The sequence below is a fragment of the Falco biarmicus genome, chromosome 10 (genome assembly GCF_023638135.1).
Source record: "Falco biarmicus isolate bFalBia1 chromosome 10, bFalBia1.pri, whole genome shotgun sequence".
In the NCBI taxonomy this organism is placed as follows: Eukaryota; Metazoa; Chordata; class Aves; order Falconiformes; family Falconidae; genus Falco; species Falco biarmicus.
This window is the reverse complement of record NC_079297.1, coordinates 13,722,130-13,736,309: the sequence shown is the minus strand read 5'-3', so window position 1 is coordinate 13,736,309 and position 14,180 is coordinate 13,722,130. Positions and strand designations below refer to the sequence as shown.

The following is a 14,180-nucleotide window of genomic DNA, read 5'->3' as shown; positions in this document are numbered from 1 at the left end:
GCATTATTAAATTTTTTTTAATCTAAGAACAATTTTAAAGTATGTAAATTGGGAAAAACTGGAAATCCAACTCTGTTCAAGATAAAATTGTCTGAAATTTACATAGCCTTTCCAACAAGATGCTTGTATGCTATTAGGAGGATGAGTTTACCTGTAAAATCAAGTATGTGAAACAGCCACTATATTGGAAAAACAAACAAAAACCCAAACAAAACCAACACCCCCGCCTCTCCCCTTATCTTCAGCAACCCATAAATCCACAAAACCTAGGCCCTTGCAAGCCATTCACTGTCGCTTAAATCAAGCAGGAAACTTAGCCCACAGAGGAGTCAAGAAATCTATGAAGACAAAGGTAATATTTATAGTTGTTTCACTACATTGTCATTGTCTCATGCTGTACGTGCAACATGGTGCACAAGGTGTTTGAAATGTTTTGTTCTAGCTGGAGCAAACTCTAGCCAAGTTGCTGACTTCTGAACATTGGCTTGTTGTGGGGGAAAGGGATCCACATTCCTTAGGGTGAGTAGGTGGCAGACAGTAGTTGGTATAGGCAGGTTAAATTTTAATCTTCTATTTTTAGATAAAATTACCAGTAGTAATGTTTGGCTTGAATTCGCTCCATGTTTGTGCATAGCACGTGCTGACAGAAGAACTGAGAATAAATTCAGCCATGGAACACCCTTCTGCTACAAAATTTGAAGTCATCCTCATCTGAGGATGGAGGAAGTGCATATGCTTAGTTGCCAAATAATTATCTAGGGTTTTATATAAAATAACAGAATGAGAAGCTGAAGAACTGCAGGTTGCAATGAAGGTAATACTTCATTATCATAGCAATGGTTTGCGAAATACTGCACGGTAGGTATGAAACAGCAGACACGCAAGGAGCTGACCTTTCTGAGAAGCTGGCTGTTCTCTATTCAAATACAAGTTTAGGACTAAACTCAATAAAGCATTCTCAGAGCTTACATGCAGGAGCAACAGTGCCTGGAACAGGTTTTCACGTGTTAATGGCTTCAACAACAACAAATTTGTTGTAAATGGGTATTTGGTTAAGTCAAAAAGTACCTCATTAGTTCAATGCTCTCACTTTCTCCCTTCCTCCATGAGATTGCAAAGGGCATTTGCTCTGCATCCTCAGGCAAGATTTTTCTCATACACACCAAGGCTGTCTTGTCACTTCGAACAGTGCACAGTCTAGGGCATTGGTTTTAGGCTGTAGCTAAAAAGGCGGGATAATTGCTATCTAAATTACAGCAATATAGCTATAATTGTTGAATCACAGCACCTCATAGTCTTTTAGCTTTACTGAATTCTTGAAAGGTAGGCAAAAACTGTCATTCCCATGTTGTAGCCAAGAAGTGAGAATGCTAAGCATAGAACACTTTTGGCACAGGGATGGTAGGCAGAGAGTCTTAACTCATGGACTGGTTTTTCCAGCCAGAACAAAAGAAATTCCCTACTTTCTGGACACTAACAGAAGAATGGGATGAGCCATTGAGTCAGCTGTAAATGTCTGCAGTCTTTTGCTGGGCTAGTAAATAACCTGCACAAGGGAGGCACTTACCTAATGGTTGCCTACTTGGATTCCTGTGGAAATACCAGCTTTCCTTTTTCAGACTAAACTCTTACCTTAGATTGGAGATTGTCAAATGTCAGTCTGGTTTTGCCGAGTATCACGGGCAAAAGGTTTTCAAAACTGGAGGGACCAGCTCAGTATAAATACAGGTGTCATCTGCAGGTGGTGGTCATGGAGGCAAATTTTATGAGTCAGGCTTTCAAATTGAAATACGTAATTGGAGGCAAAGTGGATTAAAGGATAGCAATAGCAACAAGGTTTCAAAGGAAGAGAGGCAATATGGTGTAACAGTTTCATAGAAGACACAGACTTTTGCCATCAATTCACACTTCTTGGAAACTTCTGGAGCAGCCCTTACCTCATGGTTGTGCAAAGTTGTGTTCATATTCTAAAACCCGATTCTGTATGGGGGGGGCAAGCAAAAAAATCAGGTAAGCGGTTTTTCTGCTTTTTTGTATGTATTAAAACCACAGCACAATGTAATCCATACTTTTTAATGACATCTGATGGAATTTACCGCTTTTTCTTTCTTTCACAATCAATAAAAATATTTTATGGAAAGTGGTCATTGTCTCCTTAAATTTAATCGTGTATCTTCAAGTAGAGTTTAGCAAGGACTCAAAAAGCATTATGCTTTATGTAGCTGAAGATGATTTGATAAGTATGACTGGAGGGGGGAGGAGGGAGAGTCAATAAAACCCTGCCACTCCAGAAACTGTAGTTAGAAGATATTCCAGGAGTATCAGCCAGTTCCATCAGGCTCGTACGGATTGTGAATTTCTCCTGTTCTCTGATGGACTGGATTTGGAACACAACTGAGGACTTCTGAACTGCACTAGTACCTAGAAGATCTGCAAAAAACTTTGACATGGGTGATTTAAAACCAGGGGAAAATGGAAGGTTATCCACATTTATACTTAATTCATCAGACATTTATTACCAGATTTTGTGTATCAGTGGGCTCTTCTGCACTGTCTTTTTGCGATGGTTTACTGTATGTGAATTTACTTGTCTGTTTCACATACACAAATGTTATTTAGCACTTCTATCTGTAGATCTCAAAGCACTTTGTAAAAAATAGTGTAATCAGACTTAATTACCAATAGAAAGTGATTTATTGAGGGATTCAGTGGCAACGTTGGCAACATAACAAGTATCTTGCACAGTTAAATGAATAAAACAGCCATATATCAACAAAGGATTCCACAAATGTTGATACAGCCTTTTGGTAGTTTACAGTAGGAAGTGTGGTTTTAAAGTATGAAGGCATTAAACCTTCTCATGCTGTTTAGAATGCTTTTAAAAATTGCAAAAAATGGAACCAAATTGTAACTGTACTCTGAATGGAGTTACATGTTTTCATCTCGGCAGATAATCATTATGAAAAGTGGCAGTAGTAGAAGAACGTGGCACTAAAACCTTATTTTCTATGCCAGCCAATTCCATTCTGCAAGCGTACCTTAGTGTGAAGCAGTGTCACGATGCTGGAGGTGATCTATATCCCTAAATTAAGGGTGCACAAATTTGATGACGGGCGTCAGTTGCTCTCATGATTAATTGGGACAAATGATACTGATAAAGTATCTTGCATTGTTTTCAGCGGTTTAAAAATGTTCACCATGGGTACACTTAATCCATTCCCGTGGTTTTATCATTGATATACAGAAATTAGGCATAGACTTTTAACAGTACAGGTAACTTCTTGCCAGCTGATGATGATAGGGAAAGATATGGCCATTATATCTATAAATACATTTTTTTTCATTAAATCACTTTTACTGTATTAAAGGGTAAGAAAAACAAGTATTCATCCAATACGAATGTTTAGTATATCCTGTTAGAATGGCTTTAGCTACAGGATGTAACTCAATAAAACCAACATGTGGACTTCAAATATGTAATAGGATAATAATTTTATAAAAAATTTAACACTGAAAGCTAACAACACTGTCGACACAGCTTGCAGCATTTTTTAAATGCTTGCTTGTGAAAGACACTCATTGAACAACAGTTGGAGACCGCAGCCAACGTTTTTGTTATTACCTAAAATTAGGCACTTAACCTGTTGATGGCTATTGAAATAGAAAGGGACTGACCTTTGAAATGCTTCTCTAGCTGTATGTTTCCACGCAAAAGAAGCATTTAGTATTTGATCACCTTAAACTGAGTGAATGTAGAAGTCAGGTTAAACGTAACTAATATTTGTGTGAAATTGCAGTATCAAAATGTGACATTTGAATGGCTTCACGATGACTAAATTCTAAAAACATTAAATTATAACTAATGTTATTAACTTAGTGCTGGCATTTATTGTCTTAAAGGTGTATTAAAATTTTACCCTGTTTTAATTGGTGACTTGATCTCTGTTTCTTGCAGGGATTCAAAACTCATTTTTCAGTAATTGCTGTTTATTAGATAGTCTGTCTGATGGATTTTTGAAACCTGTTTATTTCAGTTATTTAGTGTTTGAGATTCATTGTGACTAACTGCATAAATCACAATCTCTGCATAAAAGTCTGTAACCAGAACATTAACAGCAGAACAGCAAATGCCTACGAGGAGTTTTTGGATGAACACCAGTTTGTGAGATACTCTGCACTGGTCAACACAGACCAGACATAGAGTTGTTATATACCAATAAAGAAAAAATATAAAGCAAATTCACACACAGTGAACCATTTCTAACTAATGAGTCTATGCTGACTGTAAGTTGTGAATGTGGTTTTTTCCCAGTTAAGTTGTCTTCCTGCTCTTATATATCAATATAATTTCATTTAAAGTACTAAATTATTCTGAGCCGAACTGTTAGGATTGCTTGTAGGCTGTGGGTGTAAATGAGTATTTTGTTAAGTATTTATGTGGTCCTTTCTGAGTAACCTTCCATTCACTGCTGTTCAGTTCCTGTCCTGCCTGCTTTCGTTGTACAGCTCGGCATCCCTGCCCCCCTTAAGGGGCATATTTGTGTGTGTGCTGAATTATTAGTAAATCTTAGTTCTGGTATTCTGGTAATAGAGATGGTTAATTTTCTTGATGTGTTTATATTCTAGGGTTTTTTCTAAATACGAAAGAAAGTGGTGAACAACACTTACTAACACAAAAATCTTGTACCTAGAAAAAAAAAAAAAAGCTTTTTGGCGCTGAAGTGTAGATGTACAAACAGGAAATAATATGTAGTACAAAATGAAAAACAAAAGATTGATTAAAACAGCATGTCTAACACCTTTTCAACCACAGAACTGTGTAGAACTTGAGCACTGAACTAAATTTTGGCTCTAGAATGCGTTCTACAGAATATTGTTTTGCAAAAACTTTCACTCAAATTTAATTATTCTTGTTTCTCAACATAATTACAATGAGATTTCCTATCAGGAATGGCTCTCAAGCAAATATTTTAGATTGGCCTCAAATTTTCATTAAAATGTTGTCTGGTCTTTTGAAAAGACTATTGCTAGGGAGTAACCAGACTTTGCTGGTTTGTTCATTATGTGATTAAAACAGTTTCGCTGTACTATTACCAGTTTGGATCAGAAAGCCACAGAGTTTTAGAGGAGTGGTTTTTCCCTCAGTTGTCTATAGAGATTTCATAAAACCTTGAAGTTAACTTTTTTAATTTGAAAAAATTACCGTCTTTGTCTTATTATCTGTAGTTCATTTTGTGGAAAATAAGGTTTCTATGTGATAAGATTTGAGTGCAAGAAGTGGAAGCGTCAGTCATTTAAAGGGACATTCTGTGAACAAAACTTAATGCTTAATGAAATATATAGCGAGTATTGAAGAGAAATAGTGATTTGAAAACATAAAGCAGCTATGGTTTTGTGTGTTATTTAGCAAACTGAAAATAATTCCTGCAGTATAGGCTTATATTGAACAAGAAATCTTGACTGACATGACTCTAATGCTTGGGCTTTCCCTTGACATCGATTCCTTCCCATTTTTATCTTGTACTTAAGTAGGTTCTAATTGAGTTGAGCTTAAGCGGTGAGAGGGAAGGTATCTTCTCACTGACACAACTTCACATTTAACCTAAAAATACACTAAACTGTTTTTACTTATTTCTTGGTGTGAAGTTAGCAACCAAAGAACTTGAGAAGAGGTCAGATTTATTAAATGTGAACATAAATTTGGGAAACCAGCCGATGTAATTTTCTCATTAAATGGTAAATTTAAAAATCCCCTTAACACTTCACATTGTTTCAGCAAAGTAGTGTAGCTGTGAATGTGGAATGTGGTTTGCTAATGGAATATACCTGCAGCTGTGGGTTTGGGGTTGTTTGGTATCAAAGTTTTCAGTGGTAATAATTAGATATTTTAAAATTGTTCCTTAATGAGCAGTTGGTTTGGTTTAATAAGAACAAGGAAAATATCTGTATATAAACCCCTTACTTACAGGATCATTAATAGAAGGGAGAACATAGGTCGCAGTCCTTGCCTTACCGTTTAACCACAGTGAATAGTTTCTGTTACTTTACAGACTGCCTTGTGTTTCCATATTGCTGCATCCCCGCTGGCTGCAAATAATAACTAATGGCACACATGCGGGAAAGACAGCGGGCCTCAAATGAGGACCTTTTAAAAGTCATTAAATCCAGAAGTTTAAAAACCCCTTTCATTGTACAGATCTTTTACAGTTGCCACCAACTATATGTTAAAGGATTTATTCCCTGGCCGTCATTCTGGACACTTTTATCTTCCACAAGTGCCAGTGCTAACAGTGCATGTAAGAAGAAACACAGTAACATGAAACAGACCTACAGACCTTTGCATCTTCCCTCTTTATCAGAAACTTTGCCATCCTTTTCGGATATACTTCGCCAAGGATTCAAGCCTGAAGCTTTTACAGAGGAGTAATCCTGCTCACAATGGTTTTGACTTCTAGGAAGGCCCTACAACATTGAAATAAATCCTGCAACAGAGGGTTTAAAGTCACCTTGCACCTTGCCCAACCAACTTTTCTTACAGAGAAAGCAAACACACCCGGCGTCCCTTTACCCCACACGCGAAACTCGTGTCTGCTTAAGCTCTCCTTTGCTTGGTTGTATATATGTTGGCAGTTTCCCTGCCTCTATCCCATTTTAATATAACATCTAGCAGGAAAAAAAACACCAAACAGGGAGTGGGTTACAAGCTTTAATACTGTTTCCAAACACAGTTTGTTTGAGGTCATCTTTTTAGCATTACTGGAATTTGTTTAACTTAAGACGAAGTATTTATAGATGGGTGCAAATGCCAATGTAGTCTTTTATTGCTGATTATAACAGAAATACAGTTATGAAGTTTAGCCCAGTTTTTCTCACTTTTCAGTATTTCTTTGTATACAGCATGTTTGCAAACTATTTAAAAGTAAGCATATGGTTGTTTTTTTTTCAGGGGGAGAGGTAGGGGTGTGTGTTTGAACAACAAAAATGATGTAACAGTACAAAAAAATATAAAACCGTTCTTTGGTTTTGAACATTTAGAGACACTGTTGCTGTAATCTTTTATTAAAAATATTAAGGAAGGAATTAAAACATGGATTTCCTTATATACAAATTTATATAAAAAGTAAATAAATATGGATCTGTGTGCTTATGGACTAATGAAAATTGCCAACAGGTGATTGAATGGAATTTAGAAAAACTGTCATCTTTATGACTTTTGTAGATGCCACTATATAAAATAGTAAGTTTCTACTGAAAGCATAATTAATAATTAGTTTTTACATGTATGATCTTTGTGTTCTTTTTCAGGTCTTGAGTCATCTCGGCCAAATTTAATTCTTGGGTTGGTTATCTGTCAGAAAGGGAAGCGTCTTGCCAGTGGAATTGAAACAGAAAAGATTGAGGAAAAACGAAGCAGAATTCAAGCACATGAGGAAACCGAAACGTCACTGTTCTCTAAAGGGCCACTAGCTGCTTTGCAAGAGAAGAAAACTCCAAAATACACTCTTTATTCAGGGGATTCAGCTGTAAGTACAACACCACCAGGATCTCCTCCACCTCCACCCCCGCTTCCCATTCCCGACACCTCAGCAGTTACACCTTCAGTATTAAAAATACTGTCCTCAATTAAAAGTGGAACTACAACTACTGTACCACCACCAGTTTCAACTGCTGCTTCTGCAAGTGTTACTGTGACGCATTCTTCATCCTCAAAAACTGCCACACCTCTCGAACACATCCTGCAGACGCTTTTTGGAAAAAAGAAAACTTTTGAGCCTCTTGCTAAGGATTCTGAAACTGTCCAGTCTTCAAATCAGGAAGGTCAAGCTGCTGCTGACGGAGGAGTGTCAGCGGTTCCTTTGCTAGATCCCATTGTGCAGCAGTTTGGACAGATGTCAAAAGACAGAGCTATAGAAGAGGAGGAGGATGACAGGCCGTATGATCCTGAAGAAGAATATGGTCCAGAGAAAGCTTTTGAAATGCAGACCAGTGAAAGTGAAAAACATTATAATGTGGAAAGACCATCTAATACAGCAGAACTAGAGGATGAGGCCTATGATCCAGAAGATGAAACTATCTTGGAAGAAGCAAAAGTTACTGTTGATGATTTACCTAACAAAATGTATACAGACACTAAAAACAATTCTTCAGAAACACCTGCTTCATATGTGCCTGATTTATCTGCATCCTCATCCTTGGTAGAACAGCAGAAAATGTTGGAAGAATTAAACAAACAAATAGAAGAACAGAAAAGACAACTAGAGGAACAAGAAGAAGCCCTCAGACAACAAAGAGCAGCTGTTGGCGTTTCAATGGCTCATTTTTCAGTGTCTGATGCTTTAATGTCACCACCACCAAAATCTTCCCTACTAAAGACTGAACTATTCCATCAGGACCAGCAAGCTACACAGAAAGTAGACTTACCTTCATCTTTAAATCAGCAAGCACAAGTTTTAAACCAGGGCTGTGACCCAAGGCAGAATAGAGATCCTCGGCAAGCTAGAAGAATGGCAACAGAGACTAATGACAATGTTGATGCTCGAATGAAACCACAGGTGGTACAGAATGAGATAACCACAAGAGAAATGACTCCAGCAAGTTTTCCAAATGCTTTGCAGACTTCTCTTGGTAAGGAAGATAAGACTTTAATTTCTGCTACTCAGCCTGGTTTTAGTGGTGAAAACTGGGTTTCAAGTGAAAAGGCTTCTGCGGTGTCCCAGATAGAGGCATCTAATAGCAAATTTGAAAACACTGTTCAAGTTAATTTGGAAAATGTGACTCAAACAGCTTCTGGAGAACCTTCTACATCCAAACCTTTACGTAAAGTCTTGCTTCCAACACCTCCAAGTACATCTTTTCAGCCTAATTTCTCTACATCAAACGACAGTCAGTCTTTGCAAGATATGCATCAAGTGTCATGGTCAAATGAGTCAAAAGAAGTAATGGGAAGGGATTCTTTTGCAAATACCATGTTTACTTCTCAGGAGAAGGCAGCTGGTCACTTTGAATCAGAGAGGGGTCTTTCATCAGTGCAATATGACGAACAAATAAATCCTCAGTCTCATCAATTTGTAGAACAAACTGAATCTCCATCAGTTCCGAGTGAGGGCGGACCTTCCCAACAGCACTTTGAAGAAAACCGAGCTGGACCTCCAATTTCTCTGTCTGGGCAGAAGGGAGCGCCTCCACCACCACTGATGCTCAATGCACCTGGAGGACCTCACGGACCTAATTTTAGAGGACCAGCACCACAGTTCTCTGAAGAGCATGGCTTTCCAAATAATGATGGGCAAAGAGGACCTTCATCTGGAAGATTTGGAGGTCAAAAGGGTCCCATTCCTTCCTTATTTTCTACCCAGCATGGACCACCGTCCCTTTTTGGTGATAATAGGGGCCCTGCCCCTTCTTATCATGGTGTTCCAAGAGGAATGTCACCATCTCAGTTTGAAGATCGTAGGGAACCTCACATGGAACAAAGGGAATTCTCAGATGCCCAATATAATGAAATGATTAGGCCTCCAGGACAGTTTGAAGGACCAGAACCACCTCAGTTTATGGGAAACAGAGGACCTTCGCCTTTTCCTTTTGGAGGTCAAAGACGACCCCCGCCTGCTCAATTTAAAGGACAGAGAGGAGGCCCTCAGTTTGGAGGGCCAAGAGGTCCAGCCCCGAGTCATTTTGGGGGACCAAGAGGGCCTCACCCAAATCAGTTTGAAGGGCAGAGAGGTCCAGCTCCAAATCACGTACCTGGTCCAAGAGGACTTTTGCCACAGCCATTTGAAGAACGGAGAGGGAGTCCACCACCCAGATTTGCCAACCAAAGAGGCCCAGCACCCCTTCAGTTTGGAGGGCCAAGAGGAGCTACACCTGCAGTGTTTCCCGAAGAAAATGAACCTTCCGCTTCGAGATTTCATTTCCAAGGTCAGCCTCCACAAGGTATGAAGCCAACCCCAAGACCCCTCCTGGACCTTCCAAGCCATCCACCAGCCCACAGAAAAGAGATGTGGGAGGAAGCTGGACCATCTGCATCTCTTCCCAATATTTCTGGACAAGGATCTGAGTCGGAAGGACAGTGGTCAGCATCTGACTTCCGAGAAGGCAAAAATCCTGAATTTAGAGGCCAAGCATTTGAAGGGAGACAGAGGGAGAGATATGAGGGAGGAAATAAAGACAAGGTTTTAGATCAGCCAGAGCCTCAGCAAGCAGACAATCGACAAAGCAGACCCTTCGAGGAGAGACGAAGGGATCGAGAACATGGCAGACCTTGGGAAAGAGACCGTGGCAGAAACTGGAATAGAGACAGGGACTGGGAGAGACACAGAGACAAGGAATGGGATAAAAACAGAGACAGAAACCAAAACAAAGACAGAGAGAAGGATTCAGAGCGGTCTAAAGAATGGGAAAGAAACAGAGACCGAGAGCGAGCAAGAACCAGAGACAGAGAATCCTACAGAAGGCGTGACAGAGATCGATCAAGGAGCAGAGACCGAGATCGTGACAGAGAGAAAGACAGGGACCGGGATCGCAGCAGGGAAAAAGAAAGAGATCGAGAGAGAGATCGTGATCGTGAGAGAGAAAGAGGAAAAGATCGCAAAGACCGGAGTAAGAGTAGGGAAACTGGTAAAGAGATGAAGCCAGAAACTCCGAAGGAAACTCCGAAACCAACAGAAACAGAGGCTTCATCTTCCACTACTCAGTCATAGAAATATGACTGATACCCCATTTCCCATAAACAGTGTACTTACAACACAGCAAGGACTGATGCAGCATCTTCTGTATATACTGTATATTCTCACCTTTACAAAAAAATGCTGTTGTAAAACTAGCCTTATGAAACGTACTGACAAATTAGCAATTTTTGAACAACTGTGAATGAAAATAAGCAAATAGGTAAAAGGCAAGAACATACTGGACTTTCACTTGCTGCATTTTGTGCATAATGTTTTTCTTATAAAAATTCACAGCGTTATCTGTACTGAAATTTTGTTTTTCTACTTGCATCTTTATCTTAAAATTTCCATTTACAATACAGAAATGGAAAAAGTCTAAGAAGAGCATATTGCTTTTTAAGATTATAAAGTTATGTTTTCCAGTAACTTGAATTGTAATTTTATAAGAGAATTTAATCCAGACCTTAGGAGCCATACCTTTACATCTCATTTACGTGATATTTGGTGTCAAAGTTGTTCCTGCAGCACACGCTTTCAAAAAAAGGAATCCAATGTTGCTGTCTTGTTTATTTTACAACGGAAGGGTCATGTGTATTTAGGAAAAGGCTGCAGAAGAGCAGTGTTAATTATTTGTGACTGATGGAGGATTTGAAAATGGAATGTTATAAGCTTAAAGTGCACTATCTTCCTCTTTTTATACAGTTATTTTGTGTTTTGGAATCCATCTGTTAGGCGTACAGCAAAGAAACAAGTCATACTTAGGTTTTTTTCATGAGGCTGAGGGTTTTTTAATATTGCATTTTTACAAATCTGTAATTAAAAAACATACAAGAGTAGCACCTTTATAACCAGCAAGACTTACAAAAACATCAGACGTTTATTTGAAAAAGGCTAAGACTACAAATGAATTGGTATACCAAAGGAAAGAAGAGTAAGTTGGTTAAATACGCCACTAAATCTGTTACTTCAATTGAACTGATTTAGTGGAGCATGTTTCTGGTTTTCTTCTGTTCTTGCAGAATTTTGCCACAGACTGAAGAAAAGTTCTCATTTTATTATACTTTTCATTCTATAAGTATTTTTGCTCCTGAAAAAAAAAAAAAGTGTCACTGTTTTTTTGTTAGACCCTACTTAGGCTGGTAGTGTATATAAAACTCTCCACTGAAAAAGGTGTAACTGCGTTAAGCTTGAAGAGAAGAGTGGTGGTATTTCATGTTGTGACTCAAGAGGGAAGTTTTTCACTGTGAAGTACATCACATCGCTACTATTCACATATTCTTCCAAGCTCATAATTCTAAAGTATGAAACAATCCCCCAGTAATTTATTTGACCGTGTAAATTAACAGTTGGGTAAATATTTTGATATTTTTATAAAATAGTTTTGGAAATGTAAAATTAGATTCCTATAAACATTGCATCTTGAAGACTACATTGCAAGTAGCGTGTACGCCACGTATCTCACTACAGATTTCACAGTTCATATTGGTGCATCTTTGAAGTCCTTCTACATCGAGGATCTGCTGGCTGAAAAGATCATCTGTATTCTGAACCTGTAGGCAAGATGTTAACATGCAGAGGGGTGGTATTAAATGCAAACATCTACTATGGTGTAAGATTTTTTTTTTAATGAGATGTTTCTAATTTAAAGACATACATAAAAGTATGCAAAAAGTTAAGTGTGTTTGTTTAGGTTTACTTGATAGAAATTTCTGTAAATTGTATTTTATATGGCAAAATATATCACTGTACATTAAAATATGGGACTTCACAGGTTTTTGTTACTGTAAGTAGAATAAACATCTACAGAGAACTGTTGTCCATTTCTTAAATCTGTGTTTATTATTTTCTAAAGATTGCTACTTCTCGACAAATGGCAAGAGACTTGGCACGCAGGTTTCATTTCCTCATTGTTTAACAAAAGATGTTTTGCAGGACATCACTACCAGCTGGTGTTTAAGTGTAGGCATTCCAAAAAGCATATGTAATTCTGTGCTTCTGATTTTTCTCTCAGTTCTAAAACATCCCCTGATTTATTCTGAAGGGTTTTTTTTTAATTTGAATTAGGAGGTTTGTAATGTGTAGATTTTTACACCAAAAAATCTGAAGAAAGAATATTAATTAATTCAGGTCAGCTTTGAGCTTAAGAAAAACTCAGTTCACACCATTTATTAATTCCTTGGCTTTACATTGTTACATAAGAGCTCTGTGGCTTTTGGCACAGGTCAGTTTGGGGAATCTGTTAACGATTCAGGAACAGTAAATGCCTCCTCCCACAGATGTAGTGGCAAAAAAAAATCAACCGCATACAGACAAATGCAAATGGAATTTTTTTTTAACCACAGCTTTATATAGTTTATAATGAACCAGACTTGGATTTTGCAGCAAGGGTCCTGTATTCTGCGCTGCAGCAGATGCTGAAAGCTGGACGGAAAACAACAATTTCACTCAATTTGCAGAAACTAAAAATGGTGCTGAGCTGTTACCATGTGTTGAAAGAAAAATATTTCACTGGCTTTGCTCTAGCTTTCCATTAATGTGAAACAACTTACTTTTTTGAGCTTTTAACTATGTTTGTACTATGCTAAATTAACTTCCCAAAGAGTATTTTGCTAAATTTTTATGAAAAAGCCCCTGAATGTCTAGAACAATATAAGCAGAGAGATGATTGAATCTATAAAAGACTGTAATAGTCTGAGTTTATGCATTCTGGAGGAGAGCATGCAGAAGGATCAGAGGAGGAAAGTGTTTTATTAAGTCCAGTGTGCACAAAACTACTTTTAAAAATTCTGCTTTTGTTTCTAGAGGAAAAGTCACTGGTGCAATGTTCAGGCTGAATAGTGAATGCTGTACCACTTATCTAAAGTTGCCCCTGGTATCATTCCTCCTCCTGGGGGGGAACGTCTGTGCATGCCACCCTGACTGAACGTGTCTGTCATTAAAGAAAGCAGTAAACAGATATTTTTTTTTTAACCTCAAGGGAAGTTAAAGCCTTCATAAAGCATAGGAAGCGGCGGGCGGGGGGGGAGGTATGTTAGTCTGTTTATGAGCTGGAGTAGCGGTGTTGTGCCTTTTGCACTCCGGCTTGTTTGCAGAATATGCCTCTGTGACGGGCTGGGGATTTAAAGCTGAAAGAGACCTAACAGGGTCTGAGCAGGGGGTCGGCCCCGGCGGCTGCACAGAGCCCCGGTCCCAGGGCACCAGCCCAGGCAGCCGGCGCTTTAAGGGGCTCTGGGTGACCCTCCTGCCCAGCGCGGGGGTCGCGCAGCACAGGGCGCCGCGGTGCTGCGGTGCGGTTGCCCCGGCGCAGGGCGCAGCGCCACGTGCCGAGCGCCCAGCCCCGAGCGGCGGGGACCGTTGTCCCGCACCCGCCCAGCACCGCACGGGCGCTCGCCGCAAGGCGCGGCGCGTTTCCCCCGCTCGCAACTTCCCGGCCGGGCCCAGCGGCAGGTGAGGGGCCGGCGCCTCGGGACAGGGGGGCAGCGCCGCGGGGCACGGCCACCGGGGCTCGGAGGG

The 14,180-nt window shown here is 39.4% G+C and overlaps 1 protein-coding gene across 1 annotated transcript in view; it reads left to right on the top strand.

Annotated features, from left to right (window-relative positions):
* Positions 1 to 12,482, top strand: part of DIDO1 (death inducer-obliterator 1) — a 55,415-nt gene extending 42,933 nt beyond the window's left edge. The window contains exon 17 of the mRNA XM_056355140.1: positions 7,306 to 12,482. Within this exon, the coding sequence (XP_056211115.1) occupies positions 7,306 to 10,700 (3,395 nt within the window). The 3' untranslated portion in view covers positions 10,701 to 12,482. The remainder of the gene's footprint in view (positions 1 to 7,305) is intronic.
* The last annotated feature ends 1,698 nt before the right edge of the window (positions 12,483 to 14,180 follow it).